The following is a 21,040-nucleotide window of genomic DNA, read 5'->3' as shown; positions in this document are numbered from 1 at the left end:
TTGTGTTTTGTAAATTTTAGTCAAATAAATAAATTATTATACAGAGAACCTTTGATTAGGTATAATCAAAGTGCTCTAAGTGCTTCCTTTTGATAAACTACCTTGCAAACTAGAAGTGATTAATTGAATTGTCAGATTGCACACAAGAAGCACCATAATCACCTCACTCTAACATGGTTAAAATACATTTTATTAGTGCAATTTTATAAATAACATCATTACTCTTTAGGAGAGGGTCAGCAGCTTCAGATGACTTCTAAACAGAAGTAAACAAATCATTTGAAAGAAACAGCCCCAAGAAATTCACAAGCAATAAGTTTTATTGGTAGCTGAAGTAATTAAGAGTGCTTAAAGTGCTCCAGCTTCTTGCTTTAGCATCAGGTACAATCAGAATTACTTTTAATTTCCTGTTGTTCTGGGTTCAGCAGTAGCAGTCATTTTTCTCCTTCTTAGTAGCTGGTGCAGTGCTGTGTTTTTGACTTTTGGCCTGGGAACAGTGCTGATAACACCAGTGCTTTTAGTTGCTGTTCAGTAATGTTTACTTTGACCAAGGTCTTTCTGAGTCTTATGCTCTGTCAGGGAGGAGGGGAAGCCAAGAGGAAGCAAAGACAGGACACCGGACCCAAACTAGCAAAAGGGATATTCCATGCCGCAGCACATCATGCCCACTATATAAACAAAGAATGGCAGACTGCCACAGGCAGCGCCTCACTGTGTCTGCAGTCTTGGAAGCTTGACTACCCTATGTTCTCCTACAATGGGACCTTGAACTTGTTTGGAGGTTCTAGCAGGGGGGTGCAGCTACTGTATACCCGTGGCCAATGAATGGTACCACCTGTATTGGCGAAGGTTGTCCTCTTCAACTGAGCGTGCAGCTTCGGGAGGGACACGTGGAGCTGTGAGGGTAAGGGGATACCTGCCTAGCCAGCCAGATCAGCCAAATCAACCCTGGCGATCAATGGCATGACAGATGTCGCAGCCAGATTGCCCTCACAATGATACTAACTTGCTCAAATAGAAAGAACAGTTTAAAGTTTTGGCTTCCAAAGAAAACATTGTCTTCTATCTTCCCTTTTTAAAGTACTTGCCCTTAACATGGCAGACCTTACGAATTCCTTCTCTATTCTCAGTCTTTCCCAGTTATCGCTCTGGTCTATGATGTTGTCTCATGCCTTCTATTTAATGAGGAAGACAAGCTGATAAAAAGCATAAGTATGAAATCTTCAGAGAAGATTAAAAAATGGAAACAACTTTCCCCCCCACCTTGTTTGCATTCAGCCCTATTACATCAAGTAACTATTGACTATTTATTGAATATTGAACCTTGACTATTTATTGAATAATGCACGTTATTTGCTGTTCTATACAACACTATTACATATTTTAGTACTAGTCAGAAGTAGACACTATTATTCCTAATTTGCCTTTAGCCATCTACTCTGACAGGCTCTGTACTACTCCACTCGCCCAGAAATCACCAGCCACGCCACCAACTCCTCACCACCCTCAAGGCCAGCAGCTCTCCTCCTGTGTCACCCAAGACCAGCAGTGAGAACAATGGAGTCAGCTTGCCCTCCTTGCTGGGCTCTGCTTTCACTGCCAGGAGCAGACTGTGGCACCATCCCATCCTGCCCTAGATAGACCTGGGACAAGTCTTTAGTTTCTGCACCATCTTACTTGTGGCACAGCTTTGTCTTAACTGTGAGGTGTCACTATTCAGGAAGCTTTGCTTTATTCTGTATTATTTCCCACCATTTTCCTACTTATTTAAATGTAATAGGTACTTAACTTAGATTGAAACAATATTTGTGGGTTCTTACCCAAATGACCGTCCTGTGCATACAACACTAAAGAGAGGGCAATACTGTAAACTACATCGTCATTGGCAATCCAAGAGATCAGTGTTCTCCTTCAACTGATGACTACTGTGTTACATACGATACTGAGGAATGAGAAAGACTTTGAAAGATTTTTCATTTGAAAAGCTTTGACTAGAGGAGTAATCAACCACTTTCCAAGATTTCTTCCTGAAAACAATATTTGTGATGTACAGGATACTTTCAAGAAGATGACTGTTTTATGGTGTGTCAAATAAATGGTTAACACATCAGGGGAGATTGCAATGAACTTTGAGACGATGAAATTATTATACTGTGAATACTGACCACTGGCCTTTTTATATTTTAAAATGCATAGGTGCACTGGGAATGAAGGTTTTGAAAGAAATGTACAAAAATTAAGAGGATTTTAAATTCATGGTACACTTACTATTTTTATGTGATACTATGGCAACATGGTTATTCCAAGTAATTTATCATTAAACTCATAGTTGCCTGTCATACCTTATTCTATTAATGAAACACAATAACTGAATATTTAAAACAAGAATTGTTAGAACAAAGCATGGAAAGCAAAAGTTACTGAATTTAAGAACACAAATGTAAACAAAGAACAAGTTAATATCATGTCTTTTTCATGTCAAATATGTTCAGTTCTTAGTTGTACAGGCCCACATTTAAAAGCTTAGCATGCAGTTACAGAAAATAACATTGATGTATTCAAAGTGAGGTGTTTATATTACATCTAACCTTACTGTATTTGCAAATGGGGAAGTTAGACCTTTAAAATGCTTGGTTTTGTTACAAGGAATTGAATGTATTTATAAAACCAGAGGTTGATTTGAAAATCCTGACATGTTTTTCTACATAAAAATCTATGCTGCATTAAGGATCCAAGATCTGAAACTTTCAGAAATCAAGGCAAACAGAAGTTGAATCACTGGAAGTAAATATATATATATATTTTTTTTTTTTTTTTTTTTGCCTAATTCCTTCTCTCCCAGATGAAGAAACATGTACTTAGCTTTTCTGGAAAACCTTGTTTCCTTTATCAGTCATATCCCTTGTCAAGGCAACTCTCAGTTAAAGTGTATGTGACCCTACCCACACCACCAGCTCGTACTGCACTGAGATATTCATTATCCCAGCTTCCTGATGCTTTTTGTACAGCTAAAACCCCTAATGTATTACTGCAAATCTCCTGAATTATCAATCCCATTTTTCATGATCAAAAAATCCTCAGAGAAAAGCAAACATTTGTTCAGAGCCCCCCTCCCCCTTTTTGGTACCCCTCTAACAAAATGGGCTCTGCACCCCAGCAGTACCTCTGTGTGTAGGTACAAATTAATGAGCTCCTAATGCCCAAACAGTGCCAGATCCCAACTTCTGATTGGCTGCAATCTGGTCATTAAAGAGAGGTAATTAATGCCAGATTGCACACACAATGCTAACAAACAAACAAAACAACCCCAAACCTGCTTTTCTCCTGCCACAAACAGCAAAACAAACAATCCTGACATAACGGCAGCTTTCAAAGGACAGTTGCAGCTCTGCAGCAGCACCTCAGTTAATGAGTGTATAGAAAAGAATTTATCTGAAGAAGAAGAAAGTGAAACTCAACAGCCTTTCAGGCACATGAAACTAGCTTGGAGAAAACTCTGAGATGGTGGCAGCTACTTAAGAAGAAAATTCAGCTGAAAATAAATGTACAAAGAGTTCAGTTCAAAATTTCAGTAATGTGTTTTCCCCCTGTCACTCATTGCTCAGATTGTGAAAAGTGTTAAAAGCTGGAATACAGATTTCTCCGACTAATCGTTATATGAGTAATCATGACCAGATATTATTGCTTAAGTTTTCTGGCAGTGCCTGTAATTTCATTCATGACAAACTAATACAACTTCTGTGAAATGTCATGTAGGCTTCATCAAGGATTTAGTTAGAATTTAATATTATTATACGGCCCCTCTCAATGTCAGAAAATAGCTTAAAATACAGTGTTGAAAAAATATCAGCAGCAGTAACTAGAATATTATTAGGATAACAAATTAATTCCCATCAACCAAGCACAACAACTTTTCTCTTTTTTTGAATCAATGGCATATGATAAAGCTGTCTTCTAAATAGCTTGCTCAATCAATAGGGTAACTCATGACATTAAAGTATCTGAATGCAAACTTATTTTACAAAAATATTGGGAATAAATACTGTAAGCTTTCAGACAAAAGATGGTTGTCAGGTTCTCAGTATGCAATGTGAAACTGTAATGCTTTATGTAGTGCTTTAGTTTTCTAATAAGTCACTATGATAAGGTTAACACTTCGACACAGAACAACATACAAGCAAGAACACCCAACGATGAAAATCACATTGCTTATGTTGCTGTATTAGAATTTTATTTGCTAAAGGGTGAAAACAGATTTGCAAAATTCACAGTTAACTTAAAACAATAGTTTTAAGCCTTTTATTCCTAGCCCTGGCTGCCTTCAGGAAGGAAAGAACATCTGGTTATTTAAGGAACACAATATGTTCACATTTTCTATGACTTTTGTTTCTAATTGGTTTTTTTAATTTTTTTTTTATTTGAACAACTCTAGTTAGAACTATGTTTTTTAATCACTTTATATTTTTCCACTGCCCTATCTCTGTATCTCTACTTCTTAATTTTGTAGCCTTTGTTTTGAAAATTAACAGTACTCAATGGTTTTGATAAGGAAAAAAAAATGAAGTAAATTGGCCACTCATGGGGTATTAAATGCACAGAGACACACCTTCAGTAAAGGTTTATCATCCTATGCAAAGACAACACCACCGGTTTGAGTTTTTCATTTCACATTATCCTAAGAACTGGAGTTAACCAAATGCAGAAAAGACTGATATTCAATTATTCTGCATTGATCCATTCTCATGCCTGTAAAATTAGTACCTTCCAGGCCCCACTTCAGGGACAGATGCATTAACTTGATTTTGGCTATTAAGGAGATATGTATTTCTCTTCTGTAGTGCTGGAATATATCAAAGACATGGTATCTAGAGCATCCTATCATCCCAACTGCCAGCAGGGCTTCACAAAGTGAAAAGCAGAGCTACTTCACGTATGGGATAAATGGCAAGCACTAATTATTTTTCATATTACTGTTACTACTGGACAATGCTAAGGCTTCTCCTAAGTTTGATTCCACAAAAGGTCACTAAATTGTCCATCTTTTGAAAAAAAAAAACCAAACAAAACCCCCACCATCTTTTAAGTATAGCTTTCATTTGACATTTAGGTTGCTCTCCTGATGATTACTGCAGTGAAAAGAAGCAAACAAAATGTGACAGGTTCATCAAGGCAAAGTTTAACTCTCCTGGTAGTCTACAAGCCAAATCAGAATGGTAAGAAGATACCTTCTTGGTCAGACCAAGAAAAGAGAAGAAATAATGGATGTTATTCGACATGCAAACACAGATTATCCCTAGAATTGGAAGTTACAGGTTGAAATTCTGCATCAGGTCCATTTTAACAACTTCACTATGACAGGATTGTTCCTCAAGAACTGTTCAGTTTTATGTACATATCACCAACCTTTCTTAGTCCAAATACCCCACAACTTCCCTTAGTGAGATTATTTGGGATTTATCTAGTTGCAAAATTAACTCCAAAGACAATATATATTAACACACCTGCAAGAGGCAGATTCCTGTTTTCCATGTCTTTGGGCTGTGGCCAGTGGTATGAGTTTCAACAAAGCAAAGTGCTAGGTCCTGCATTTGGGTGATGACACCTCCATGCAAAACTACAGGCTTGGGGAAGAGTGGCTGGAAAGCTGGTCTACGGGTCAGAGAGCAAGTCTCTCCCAGATATTTAGACCAATACTAAACATTCTTGGTATGTTCAACAATGAAATAAGACACTGGACCATGCAACAGTCTCCTACAGAAGACTTCCCCAAATTCATATATTAAATCCCAAGAGAAATCTTACAAGAAATGCCATGCAGAACAACTCAGCCCTGGGTCATGAGATCTAAATTGCATTGAATCAAATGGAATTTCCCATTAGAAATTAGAAGCTGGTGTTGGAGCAATGCACAGGAAAACATCAAACGGGGAAGAAAAATCATTAGGCACTGAATTTGTTAATCATCACAAGTTACACTACCAACTCCTTGTCTTTTCTTCCAATCTCCTTTTATCTGCTTAGGGAATAAAGGCAAACTGAATTACTTTTATGCAGATATGCAGAAAAAAAACAGGTATCAATTTCCCCATGTATACTGGTATATAATCTGTCTACTGATTTTAGAGTACTACAGCACCCATAATGTCTTCTTGTTTAAAGACTCGTATCCTTTCATTACGTGCAATACGAAATTTTGAAAGACTTGGAAAACTTTTATGTGTAGGTCTCACAGAATAATGAGACTTCCATTTCAGTAATACTTTGGATTGAACCAACACGTGCTTAAAGACACATAAGTGAAACTCAAAATCATACCTATGGGAAGATAAGAAACAGGTACTCAAGTCATAGCATTGCAAACACATTTCTTTCTCAGATCAGGAGCTATTTCTATTTTTTTTCTCTTAGAACAGTTTAACTTCCTTATACTGTAAGAAGTCCAGGTTTGTTTATGCAGTCTCAACCCAAAGGTACAACATAAAATGAGAGTTCCCATAGGGCTCTTCATTCTCTAGAAATTCCAGCTTCCTAACATTCAGAGTATTTTCCAAGCAGATAACTACACCTCAAAAATGAGGAAAAATTGTAATTAATCATATTTAAATTGACAAACTAACTAGAAGTCTTGGTATGAAAGAGCTTTAAGTAGTTATTCACTACCTGAAAGACATGGTAGGAACTACATCCACTGTATTCCAAAAGGTGTCCAAGGTACACCTAAGTATGCCAATTAATTGGACATGGAGCCCTTAATGAACCTGGCAACTTCATTCTGTTGAAGACATGAGCATAAGGAGCAGAACAGTAATTAAGCTTCTTTTGTGGGAAGTCAGTGGTTCATTTTTTCCCCCTTTAGCTGGTAGGGTATCTTGTATACTGCCCGAGATGCTGTGGGGGACAGCTGAATAATTATTAATTATTCTATCTCTTAACATGCACTTTAAATAAATGACAGATTACATACTGGATCTAGTTTGATACCTTAGCACAATTTTCCTCCCCCCTGCATCTTCCCTCTAAAAAATAGTTCTATCTTGTTTTGCTAAGACAGTACATAAACAAATGTTGGGCAGTCTGATTTCACAGACTGATGCTGAAATCTTAAGAAAGATTCCTGAGATCTAACACTACAAACTTTCTTACGTGCTGAAAAGATGATATATTTTACTTCTCATCATGAAAGAAACCTTTGTGCCGAGAGGAATGAAGAAAGCAGCTGTAAGGATGCAGATTTCTGCACAAAAATGATACAGAAAGAGACGATTTCTTTCTTAATCCATAAAAGTGTAAACATTGGTACTGAATGAAATTTTGCAGAAGGCAGTCAGAGTGCAGAAGTGATGAATTTTTCACTTACAAGGGTGACGTGCATCAAGATGAGGGAAATCAGACTTTACACTGGCAGCCTACTAATGGGACAGGCACAAAGACAGTTCAAAACCAGCAGCACAAATTCTGCTATCTGCCAAAAATCTCAGTACTACAAAGATAAAGGTATACAGTTTCATCTCAAACATTTCATCCACTGTATGGTGGATATCTGCTGTATATTATAACCACACATATGCACATGCCATTCTGAAATAAAGAGGTCTGATTTCTTTTAGTACAGATGAGTATATCAGAAACTGCATGCTAGTAATATGTAACATAAAATTTATAAATGTATAAATTTTATTCATGTGGATCTTTTCAGGCTGGAAAAGCAGTCTCTTATTTTTAATTGAAAACCATCACATAACTATTATATACTGGGCAGAGGTACTGCTTCAAGAATTAACAGTGATTAATCTGCAGAAATCCTGTGAAAAAAGGTCTTACAGATGAAACTGCATAACAATTTCTTATATAGCTTACAAGATTACTATATAAAACCTGTTTCCCTCAAAGGTATACTTGGTGTCTGTGCAGAATACCAAGCAAAGTTATTCTAAAGAATGTAAAAATGTGCAGTTATGACAGCTCCTGGATAACTTTACCAAAGCAGTAGAACAGAATTATTTGAAGAGTAAAGGAACTTATTTCTACTCTTAGTTACCAACTCTTGATCTTCTGGTCAGGTAAGAAGAAACTTGAAAATACAACATAGTTCCCAGAATTCAGATTAACTTCATAGTATTTAAAACATTTTATTACAGAGATTTATTTGCTGTATTTACAAAGTGAGCATCTCACCTTTGGATCTCGGAGAAAAAGTGCTCTTAGAATAAGGGAGTGAACATCTCCAATAGGTGGATAATGCATCAGAAGTCCCAAACAGGTCTGATAATTACTTGAAATCACTACAATGCAAATGAAGACAGAGAGAGAAAGAGAGAAAAGGAGAAAAGTGACATATTAGTGAAATATTACTATCTTATTCTGATATTCCAAACCAAGACCTTTTCCAGTTGATTCATTATAATTCAGATTCAGCTTTAGTTTTCCACATTAAGTCTCTTAGAACTCAAAGCAGTGCTCAATAGGTAAGTGCTCACATATTGTATAAGCAAGCTTCATGACTACTCTTTGTCCAGTATCATTAACGGCAATGCTAAAGCTACCACTGACTTTATGTCCTAGACATTTATGTTAGCTCTAGGTTTAGATGCCTAAATTTAGATCTCTGTAGCTGGGCACCCAAAGCCTACCTGAGTCAGCAGAGGTGAGGGCAATACAGTCAGTGAAGCCTGAAGAACTAGTTCTACACTCTGAAATGGACATTGACTTTTCAGACACTCATCTGCAGACGGGTATTTAATAATTTGTGAGGTAAATTTTACCTTTGGTCTTGCTTTTACAGCAACTTTTCCTCAGTGACAATTATTTGCTCCAGTATCTTTTATGTTGTTCTTATGTACATATGTGTATACATGCGCACATACATGTATATACACATATGTAAAATGAACTCATGAACTCCTTGCTTATAAATCGGAAACTACAGATGAAATGCTCACAAAAAAGGCTAGATTTTAATTTCATAAATATTTAAAAGTGTGATATACCATTAGCTTACATCACGTACATTTGATTTTTTTCTCTTTCAGAAAATTTTCAGCATGTTTCACTAAAGTTTATAATTTAGTTGTAGTTCTATTTGATTTTATCTGAATCTATGTAGTACACTCTGTGGTTCTTTGCTTGTCATTGTCTTCCTTTTCTTTCTTCTTTTTTACTTTTTTTTTTTCCCCAAATCAATCTAATTATGAGTGCAATTATTAAAGAAATCTTTTCAGGCAGGTCTATGTAAGCTACTTCATTTCTTTTGCACCATCTAAATCCAGGCAATCCATCTGCCACAGCTGTCAAAGCAATGCCTGCTAATGATGCTTGCACTCTGCAACGTGAAGGCAGCCTCCAACAATAGCAATTGTAAATAAATTTTGAACAACCTTTACTATTCTGATAACTTCAGCTGTAGTAGCAAACACTTTCAATTAATCAGGCCTCTCCACCAGAAAGGATCACTCCAAATACAAAATTATTTTGAATCAATAAAAGGCAATATAAAGGACTGTTTTGTGGACAGAAAGATTTAAACGTTTTACTTATTTTCTTTCATGCGAATAAGCCTCATATCCTCCTGTACCTTTTTTCCCTCAACAAGAGGATTATGGGGAAAAGATGCAGGACTGGGCAAAATGAATAATTATAATCTGTGTAGGGAACCACTTTATCATCTTCATTTCCGTTGCTGATCCGACAGCTTGTAATTTCATACATCTGCTTTCATTTGTAAAGCACTCACTTATCCTACTCATTCTTTATCTGCTCTGCCTGTTCTTTTCCCTACCCTTTGTTTTTCTTGTTCATATCCAGGTACGTGTTTTTTCTTCTTGAAGTCACAAAGCTGGCATAATGAACACAATACAATGGTCTCTGTCAGAGTTCTTTCAGAGGAGCATAATACTAGCACCACATCATACATACCCGATCAAATTCTCATACGTAAATCAAATATAAGATACTGTACTGCAGTTATGACCATGATGAATTTTGACCAAAGAAATAAAAATACTGAAAATAGATACTAATTTCTAAATACTTGTATAAACGATATGTAGTAAGACAAACACATTTCTACTTCAAACAGATCAATATGTGTTTTATTCTGCAATGTAAAATGGATTAAAATTATTCTTTCTTTATTTTTCCTGGAAGAGTTCTTTACTGTCTCACAGATACAGAGAAAAGTAAATATTAAAAAAGCTAATTTACTTTAGTTGTGCAGACTTGACTCCTGACAAAAGAAATGTATTTTCACCCACAAGACATTTACCCTAATTATTAATATTTTGAAATGTATAATAGTGAAGCAATTAAATAATGGAGGAGGGGGGAATCAAATTGTTGGGCAGTGACCTTTGCCCCCTCTAATCCCTAAAAGTTAAATTTAAAAATGAAACTTTACTATCCAAAGGAAGTTAAAAAACCTTCACTGAGGAAGGTCTGCTGACTTTTACATTTATTTTATATTTAGGGTTTTCCTCACATATTCAGCTGTCCCCTTTTCCCATTAGAAATCTACAGAAAAGAACAGCATTGCCAGTGTGCTATTTGCTGGGGAATCTTGGGTTAAAGGGATCCCTTTGCTGAAACACCTCTTGGTACCCTTTGTTTCAGAATGATCTGTATGCTGCCCATGAGCTGGCAGTGTGTGCTGCAGCCCACAAAGCCAACAATATCCTGGGCTGCATCAAAAGGAGAATAGCCAGTATGTCCAGGGAGCTGATTCTGACCCTCTGCTCTCGTGAGACCCCACCTTCTGTCCTGTGCTCAGCTCTGGGGCCTCCATTACAAGAAGAACATGGACCTGCTGGAGCAAGTCCAGAGGCCACAAAAATGATCAGAGGGATGGAGCAGCTCTCCTGTAAGGAAAGGCTGAGAGAGTTGGGGTTGTTCAGCAGGGAGAAGAGAAGGCTCCAGGGAGCCCTTATTGTGGCCTTTCAGTACTTAGAGGGGGCTTATAAGAAAGATGGGGAGAAACATTGTAGTAGACCCTGTTATGATGAGACAAGGGGTAATGGTTTTAAACTAAAATAGGGAGATTTGGATTGGATATAAAGAAATAAGGTGAGGGTGGTGAGGCACTGGAAGAAGTTGCCTGGAGAAGCTGTGGATATTTCATGCCTCAGAGTTTTCAAGGTCAGGCTGGATGGGACTTCGACCCATCTTCAAGCGACGTAGTGAAATGTTGCTGCCCATGGCATGGGATTGGACTAGATTGTACTTCCAACCCAAACAATTCCATGATTCTTGTATCTTCAGAACAAAGCACATAATATAATCCAACAGAGTGGCAGTTTTCTTAAAAATTATAAAGAAAATAGCAGTAAAACAAAGACACCTTCTCTGAATATGTCTATCTGATTTAAAAGGACTTGTAAGAATCAACCACAGGAAAGTTTCTGGAAGGAGATTCTGTGAAATAGAAATTTATCCACTCTCAGCAGTAGCTGTATGGTGGTGAAATTCAATGGTGAAATATCTTACGCTGGGGCCAGCTGCCTTGTTATAAGATTGGTGCTTCTGTACCTGTGCTTTTCCTTCACTAATTGGTTTGGTAAGAGTCACATCTGGATCCAACTTCTATTGTGAACACAGCTATTCTTCAAATGGGAACACAATATAGTTATTTGAACACTGATCAGTCAAAATTAGCTCCTGGTGCAATAAGTGACATTAGTTTTACAGGTCTTACAGGTTTTTTCATTTTTCTTCTTCTTGAAGGAAAGGGAAGTATATAAATTACATGTATTTTTGCACTGCACCCTCTCCTCCATTCTGATTTCATCAGCAACCGCATATACATCCATATTGGTGAAGAAGAACTAACATATTCATGCTGCTGATTTGAAATATTAAAAAAGGATATTTTACATGACTCTTTTTTTTTCCCAAAGAAACCCATAAGATAATTGATTAAAACTCACAGATACTTTGGTACACAACCCCACACATGGCTTGTGAGGATTATCCATCCATGAAGAAAGCTGTGCTTGGATACAGATGTAAAACTGATCAGAATAGTTTACAAAATAGATTACGGAATACATGATTACGTATCTGTAATCTCTAAAATGTATAAACAATAATCAATTATCTAAATGCTCCCTTCCCATCAAATAACATATTATCTGAGTAACAGATGATTTAAAAACTAAAATAAAAATAAAATGAAAAATATAGCAGAAACAATACCTTTAAAAAAGCATGTCCTTGAGAACATAATAATAAAATACAGAAAAAAAATCCATCAATTCCTAACCCAGCAACTTCTCCCCCACCCTCAAATATGTTGGTATAAAAGAATATGAAAAATTTAAATTTAAACTTCCAAATACTTTCAGTACTGTATTATTATCCGTGCTTATATTTGACATTTTTAGAACATAGCATGTTAGGAGCTCTGTTATTATTCCTACCGTTTTGAAGTTTTTAAACTGAAAATTTCCAGACGATTTATTTAACATCATTGCATGTTTTGAGCTAACATTTCCTTTCACCAAATAAAGAGAGCTTTTAGAAACTTAATTTATTAGAAAACATTTTAAAAAATATTGTCCCAGAACTCTGAACTCCATTTAAAGCTCATATATCATCAACAAAATAATGAGGAAAAATGGAAAACTTTTCTATTTCACGTATACAAGAAAAGCTTTCTTGTATCAAAGCAAGAACTGTGGGAGTCATTATAGTTTGAGTTTGACTTTGAAAATGCATTCAACTTTACAGTATTTATGACTGGGTATTTTGTTTCACCATTCTGTTATGCTTAGGGTAACTAACTAAATCCACCTATAGAACAAAAAGTAACTTATTATAGAAACATATTACGTATTACAATTACAGTATAGTATAAGTATTAGCTGTTCTGATGAGATGTCTTTGCATCTCACTTGGGCAAATGTACTCCACTTTAAAGCTATTTACTACTCTATTTACTAAGCCTGGGGATTTCAGAGAAAAGAGACTGATTTCATACAGATGCCCAGATGCTTAGAACACATTTTTAGCTCACATTTTCAGTTACCTTATACTGATACTTCTACATGAGCACCACAAAGCAAAAGAAAAGAAACTCAGAACATTCCCTCCCAGAAAAAAAGAGGGTGCTTACACAGTTCTAAAGTTTGGGATTTTTTTGAAAGGGAAATGATGACACAAAATAAGACACGGATGCTGAGACACATTTATACATGCATGTGCTCTACATATATATTCAAAAAATTTAAAAATTATTTCAGGTTACTGCACATAAACAGGCTAGATTTCAATTCCAGAACATAATGACCTGGAATTAGATCATGCTGAAAGAGCAGCATTAATTTTGAAACCCCTAAACTGAATTAAATGCCCACTTCTTTGAGAGAGATGTAAGGTAGTTCTATATGCTGCATGCTTATTTAGAAGTAATTAAAAAAACACATGAAGGCAGGCAGTGGAACGACAGTACGTGTAAAGTATATCCACATTATATTTTCAAGATTGGGCCCTAAAATAGGAACCACAGATGTTGAAAACTTCATGTGTCCTAGAATACAAAATTGTGTCAAATATGTGACCCTGTTATAACCTAAAGCTTACAGATTGTATATATTTAACTCTGAGCAGCATGCTACAGAATTCATATATTTAATGACAGACATACATCTTGCTGTAAAACGCACTTGTTGTTGCAGCAAAGTTGTACACAGAATTTTATGAAAAACACGGTGCAACAGAAGTAAATGTCTCAATCACTGCAGATCTTCCTTCTCCCATTCACAATTATATGAGGTTTTTCACATTTTTGTGATTTCTTGTTTGTCCCATATAAACATATTTACTGGTCATCACTGACTGATAAGAATTCCCCTTTGCACATATTTTAGGTGTACTAAAATAAGATGAAACGATAACTTTTTAAAGATGCCACTTTCATACATAATAAACATATTTTGTAATTCTTACTTATCTCCTGCATTTACATTTACTTTGAAGTATGCCTTCGAAAATTATACCTCATTGTCTTGTGTATTTTCATATTTGTCACAGCAGAACTGGCTACAAATATTTCCAGTGCCAAAGGCAGCCTGAACTCAATTCATCGGCTTGGTCAGAAGGTGGAGCTCTATACATACCTGTATCATTTACTGCACATAAAATCTGCTACTATCTATGAAAACAGAACTACTAGAAAACAAACCTGCATTTAACTCCAAGATACAATTTGTTTCATAAATACAGCAGACCGCATCTGATAATAAGTGGCTCCTCTCCTAGCATTTGGAATGATTTTCAATATGTTAAAAAAGTCACAAGGAAATGCAGCATTTCTTAAGTTTGCATTTTTTAAAAAGATTGAAAGATTTATGATACTTACAGGCATCTCTAATATATAACAACATGGCTACAAAAATGTAGTCAACTAAATTCAGGGTGATACTGTCAGCAAACAGAGCGTCCCAGACAACCAGAAGGTCTTGAAGTGGGAATTCACGTCCAAACAGGAGCCTCACCCATCGCCTAAAAAAGAAACAAACCAGGAAAAGAGGTGATTTTTACTTCTCTGTCTTGCCAAGTATGGTAAAGTCAGGATACACATCCCAGGATACAATCTGAAACATTTTACCATAAAATTTGCAAATATGAAGATCTGTGATAACCACTTAACTAATTGTATTTGTAGAAACATTACCGTGTCTATTGATACATTACAGACTGTAGAAGCTTACCTGATAAATATTGTTACGTGGAAAAACCTCAAAGGACAAAATATATCAATCCTATATACTCTATTTTATCTATTTAATGTCATAGTGATCAAAGACAAGATGGAGAAAATGTTAACGCAAGAATAACCCGAAGAGCAAAACCAGGAAGGGGAAGCCAGTGGTTTATATGAGAAGCCCAGAAAAGCCCAGTCAAGAGAAAGGCAGTTCAGTGGCAGCTGCCAACTAGCAGTTAAGATGGACTGGGTCACACTCACTTTCAAGAGGCTTCCTCTCTTGTTATTGATGACAGTGTTTGCAGCTCTATGTAAAATGTACTATGGATCCTACTTTGATTAAACCTAATTTAAATCTTTACCAGATTTAGTGACAATCTGCATGCAGACTACACAGTTCATACCTGTTCATATCTGTGCTGTTTTCAAACAGAGCAAAGTATGAAAATCTGTCTTATTAAATGCAACATTTACTTGAGTCTCGAAGCTTGAGATAGTAGAAGAAAATTATTTCTCAAGATTTCTTATTTCCAGTTCCAGCTCTTACACTGACTTTACTTGATGAACTTGGGAAAGAAACTTTCCTATTCCAGAACAGACCTGCTAGCTTTGTACCTTTTTAGGCAGGATTATCTAAGGTCACATTTGAAAGAGCTAAAGAATAGTTAGTAACATTAATCCTGAAATAGTTATTATGAAATGGACTTAAAAATAATGAATTACATTTTTAGCTTGGATATGCAAATTACTACGCATGTGGAATCTGTTTATTCAGTGGCAAGAAAAGATTGATTGCAAATTTCTGCTAAGCAAATTAAGTCATTCTTTAAAACTCAGAAGAATTTCTAAAAAGGCAACTAGAAATTTCATCAAGATTAGTTTCACTTCTAAGAATTCACGTTTAACCACTTTTGTCCCAGAACTCATTGTTGGCTCAAGGCATCTGGGTATTTTTTTCTCCAGACTCCAGTAATGAAAATTCGTTTTTAGATAAATGAATTCCAAGAAGTCAGTTGTGCACAAGCTTTTCAGATAGCAACAATCTGTACAAAGAAGACTGTCATATAAGAAATTCAAACGGCCTGTATTGTGGGCCAAGGTCTTCTTCACTAAACTTATTCCCCCTTTCACTGGAACCGTATGTGTAAACTGCAAAAACATCCATGTGCAGATCACTACGCATTTTTTCCCTTGCAAGACATGTTCTCTTTTAAAAGTGAAAATACGTGATTTTGAAAGGCATTGTAATTAAAAAAGTCACAATATTAGCAATGACAGAACACAAACTCTGTGTTCTCCTCTCTGATCAACCCCCTTTCATATGAGGACTTATTTTCAGGCCTCAGAAAGAGAAAGCAGAAGAACTGTTAACACAAAAGCAAGGCTTAGCTAGTACATTTTACACCATGTCTGCTCTATCTAAGGGATTTTACCATATAGTGGCACATTACCCTACACTGCCTAGCCTACAGGAGACTATTATCCCATGGTGACACAAACATTACCCAAACTCTGTGTGAAGCCTATTACTTGCATTAACAACCCCTCCCACCTGTAAAACTGCAAATTTCAAGTTACACAAACGTTTAGGCAAGAAATTTCAGCTAAGCTTGAAGCATTTGAGCTGACTTTGCTTGCAACTACCCAAATCTCATTCAGAAGCCTTGCTAAAAGTCTAATACACTTCAAGGGAAAAAATACACCATGGTGTAATGGGATTTGTTATTAGTCTTTTATTAGAAATCTCTTTTGCTCCTTTACTACTTCATTATGTAGTGTTAATCGTTTCTAGATGCAGGTTTATTCTGCTAAAGCAGAAGTCATTCCTTTTTTTCTCCCGCTTTTATATTTTCTCCTGTGAACATTAAATCTCAGTCCCCAGAGGTATTACATTTCACAGATTTAGACTGCTGAAGAACAACTGGACTCCCTTTTGCAACTATAATATTACCATTAATTATTTGAACCTTCTGTCTTAGAGGGAGTCAGCAATTCACACTGTTGTAAATGCCTATCTACTAACTGCTGTCTTTCTTCAGCAGCATTTAGCTCTTAGCATCTATAAACCAAGGACCCTATCGCCTTGCTGCCATATGGCAGGACTTCACTCAGCTTTTATATTCATAAAAAGGGATCTTAGTTTCTTAAAGTAGGTGTCCATACTGAAAAGCTCTCTTTCAAACTAACAGGTTTTTATTGCTTTTATAAATATTTGCAGAGAATTTAAGACATTTAATAATTGCATTGGAAATTATACACCTTTTTTCTTCTATTTTTGAGATGGCTGTCTGTGGTTTAATTATTGTTCTGTCCTGTTAATCTTGCCTTACATCTGTTACACCTGCAGAATGCGTGGCTCACAATAGCATACCTTTTATCACGTGCAGTAATACAGTAATTCATATTTTACTAGGCACACTTAGCAATTAAAATCTACAAAAAAGAAGGAATACAGATTCTTTAAAGCTGTAATACACCAAGATACTACATACATTGTAGAATATGTAACTGCATCTTCCACTTGTGATTCCTATATAATTAAACTAATATTCTCAAGAGATCAGTAATTACTAGCAATAGATAATGATTCATTAATGACCTTACAATATAGGAAAAGCAGGAGAAAACTGTGCTCTAGTAAAGCCATTAAGTAAGGCAATGATCCAGTCTTACCAGTTTTAAGTAAAACCACAACCATTTTTGACAGAGATTTACAGGACAATTCTCTGAGCATCAATAAAATCAACCTGTTATGTGTTACATATATATTTAGCTGGTTATCTTCTCGGTCTTCTTGGAAGGCAGAGAATTCCTTTAAAAACATTGAATAAGCCTAAATAATGGTTACAGACAAGGTGATACAAACCATTTAGGAGTGCTTATGAGGATGAAACAACACAATGAGATCAGCAAGAATAAGAAAAGCTGTAACACCAAGAAAGGAAAACCATGACTCTGAAGATAGTTCTAAATGACTAAACCTAGGACCTACAGCTTATCAACCAGCTGCTTAGAAATTCTACTGGAAGTGCCTGTTTTCAGCCATTTATACTTTTGCTGAACTTCATCTTCAATAAAATGCTCACTCCAAGCATCTTCTTAAGGACTGATTTTTTTTATTCATTGATACTATTAATTAGAATATGTTAAAAAAATTCGGCTCATGGTTCCCCAAGCATTTCATTAAGAAGATCTAGAATCAAAACAAGGTCTCTGAAACTTTGTGATAATTCTTTGGTTGACCTAAACAGAGCAGAGTGCTGATTTCGACAGTGTATGCTCTGTTTCATCCTCAATCTTGCCACCAACCCAACAGTGCCATCCCATCCTTCACCCCAGCTGCATCTTCCTTCCTGTATGGGAAATGGCAAAGGTGCCTATCATCCACCTGCACCGGCTGGTGAAACGGATGCGATGTGTGGGAGGCTGTTCAGCTAGTCTCCAATGCTTGTAAACTCACTAGTGGGAGTCTTCCAGAGAAAGAGAGGGTCGGGAGGATTTTGCAGGATGTAATTGCATTTTCAGTGTGCAAGTTTTGTTGGGTTTTTTTGTGTTTTTTTTTTTTTTAATAAGAAAATTATTTAAATACACTGTAACTATTGAAGGGAACACTATCTTCTCAAAACTAAGCACTTGGAAATTGAGAAATACCAAAATTAACATCAGTTGTTTACTGACTGAGAAAATGATATGTAAGCTCTGTCTCTTTAAACTCTGTCATGAATTATGTTTAAGCAAACATCTGTAGCCAGTGCAATTTACTATGTAAAGTCATGGTCAATAATTTAGGAGAAAGAGTAGACAGACTTGAGCTGTGATGTGCTTGTTTGAAAATAAGACACCAAAAAAGGATGAGCAGCATTTGTTTAACACTTGCCAAAGAACTTAAAGCTATGTGGAAGATAATTATATAGTTCAATATCTGCCAGTAAGAACTACTCTGGGCAGCAATGATGCCTGTACTGCCATTTCAGATATCTGTGTTTCCAGCCCAAGGACATTGGGTGGGCTACATCTGAAGGCTGAGTATCTCTCTGGCTGTCCTGCAGAGGTACTGAGCAGCAGGCAGGGCTACTAATATGGGGGCTATTGCTTGTCAACACTTGCATGGATGAGAAGGAAGAGCAGAGATAACTGTAAATACACAGTAAAAGCATCCTCAAAAGAAGACATCTGACACCAGAAATTTTCCCAGATTTGTAGTTGCTAGAGGCAGTCAGAGTGGAGACATGCAAATTCAGTCAGAGTATTTGTAAGGTAGTTTACTTTCTTTTAATGACATGAAGGAGCCCAACCAAGACAGGCTTAAGCAACATTTCAGTTTAGACCTGTTGCATAGTCCATTTCTCCAGTGTTCTGTCTCTTTTCTTCATAAATCCTGGTTTGATTAAAATTCTCATGGCTTTATACAGTTCAGGGATTTTGTACTGAAAGTCCCAAAGAGATTAACAAAACCTTCAAATGATACAATACAGCGAAGAAAACATGCCCAAAATATAAACACAAATTGTTCTTTCAGCCACTCTTCTACAAGGGTCTTGTGGAAGGGCAGTACCACTCATGGTGTGTGAGAAACTTAATGATCAGAGATGAGAAGAAAGGCAGAAAAAAGCTAAGTGTAACAATCAAGAAAATGACATTTCTAAAATAAACAAAACCTCATTAAAATCCTATTTTTTTTGTCAGAACAGAAAGAAGTGTGTGAAATCCCAACAAAGCCAAAAAACTGGTAGAAGTTATGTGGGAAGATTTTCAGACTTTCGGGGATTTATAGAAACTTCTGATGTGCTTGATCTAAATGTTGAGAATTTTACACACAGCATATCCTCATATGCAAACTACACGTAAAGGATGTATAGTGAGATATTGTTACAGCATATGTTCCATTTTTTGCCTTAATCTACTTAACTTGTGAAGGGAATGAAAACAGACATCTTGCTAAAAGATGTGTTTACTTCAACCATAAATTCAAATGTTAATTCTGGATATATTAGATAAAATTACATGGCCTTTGTCATTTGAGAAGACAGACAAGACGATCAGATTTTCCTTAGGCTGTAAAACATTTAAATATTATAGATTTCTACCACATTGTCCTAAGCACTGTATGTTGATTGTATAAAAGTGTGTGTGATAAGGAGGAAGTGTCTGCCAGCATCTAACAAATCATTCAGCTTCTCCTTAAGCTCAGAGATAACAGAAAGTATTTAAAAAAGATTATTCTTATGTGTGCACACACACCTGCCTTATTCATTTAAGCAATTTCAGGTTTGTATGTGGACTACTATTCTGCCAGAGAATGATATACATGCTTTACTGTTACTGTGATTTAGATGGGACTGTAATGTCCTGCACTCCCATGCAGGCTGTTCATTTCATCCAGCTTCTACTGTACTGGTTGCATGAAGCCCTTATTGGCTCTACTGCTGGGGGGCCCAGAAGGTAGGCTATTGCTTTTTGATTTTTTCTTGTTAAAATACTGTTTGGTTTATGGTCACATCCATTAATTGAGGGGTTCTAACAGTTACATTAAAACCCCCTCAACTTTAAAAACTATGATAAGATCTATAGACTTTCTGTTCCACAGCTTAGACACTGGGGGCTTATGCAAAGATAAAAATTACAGTGTTTGAAATGAATTCAAACAAAAATGAAACTACACATTTATATTATGGACCATATGGGTTTCGAACTCTACCATAGTTTTTCCCACAGAAAAGAAGTATTTAAAATCAAATAACAATAAATAATCCTTATTAATATAAATCTACTCAAACTTAGGCTAAGCGATAAACAAAACTACTGTACATAGTTTACTTTGTTGGCTTCTTTCCACTGAGGAGAAAGGTTTTGATTTGTCCTATTGAAACCTCCTGCTGCTCTACATATCCTGGCAATTTTTTATAGCAATTACCTTATCAAACACAGACTTGCAATCTCCTTAAAATAAATACTTTTAATTTAATTTTTACAAAAAATGACATGAGCATCTAAGTGTTATGTGGATTATTTCCTTTCCCATTTGGTTTCTGTAAGATTACTGGCAAAGATTACTTAGTTTTGCATTTAAGAAAAATTCTTTCAATTTTTGGAAGACTCTATCCATTTCCTTATTAAAGAAGGTTTTTCTTTATCAAAAAAATTAATTCCTAATAATTATCTCTCACTCCTTACTGCAATTTACCCTTTGCAAAAGCATTTACCACTGTCTTAAGCCAGACCAATTGTAATATACTCATTTGCAGGAATGCGCTTAATGAAGAAGGTGCCACTGCATCTTCATAGTAGTAAAGTTTAATATTTTTAGAAATGTTCTACAATAAAACCACTGGAGAAAATGGCCTGAAG

General features: G+C 36.0%; 1 protein-coding gene across 2 annotated transcripts in view; it reads right to left on the bottom strand.

Annotated features, from left to right (window-relative positions):
* TBC1D5 (TBC1 domain family member 5) overlaps nucleotides 1–21,040 on the bottom strand; it is a 317,301-nt gene that overhangs the window by 62,332 nt on the left and 233,929 nt on the right. For both annotated transcript variants that reach the window (XM_031044993.2, XM_031044994.2), the window contains 2 exons: nucleotides 14,348–14,490; nucleotides 8,176–8,282 (listed from right to left, as the gene is read on the bottom strand). In XM_031044993.2, coding sequence (XP_030900853.2) covers nucleotides 8,176–8,282; nucleotides 14,348–14,490 — 250 coding nt within the window. The remainder of the gene's footprint in view (nucleotides 1–8,175; nucleotides 8,283–14,347; nucleotides 14,491–21,040) is intronic.

This window comes from Melopsittacus undulatus, chromosome 1, assembly GCF_012275295.1.
Source record: "Melopsittacus undulatus isolate bMelUnd1 chromosome 1, bMelUnd1.mat.Z, whole genome shotgun sequence".
Classification (NCBI taxonomy): domain Eukaryota; kingdom Metazoa; phylum Chordata; class Aves; order Psittaciformes; family Psittaculidae; genus Melopsittacus; species Melopsittacus undulatus.
Note: the sequence above shows the minus strand (reverse complement) of the source record. Positions and strands in the feature narration are given on the sequence as shown.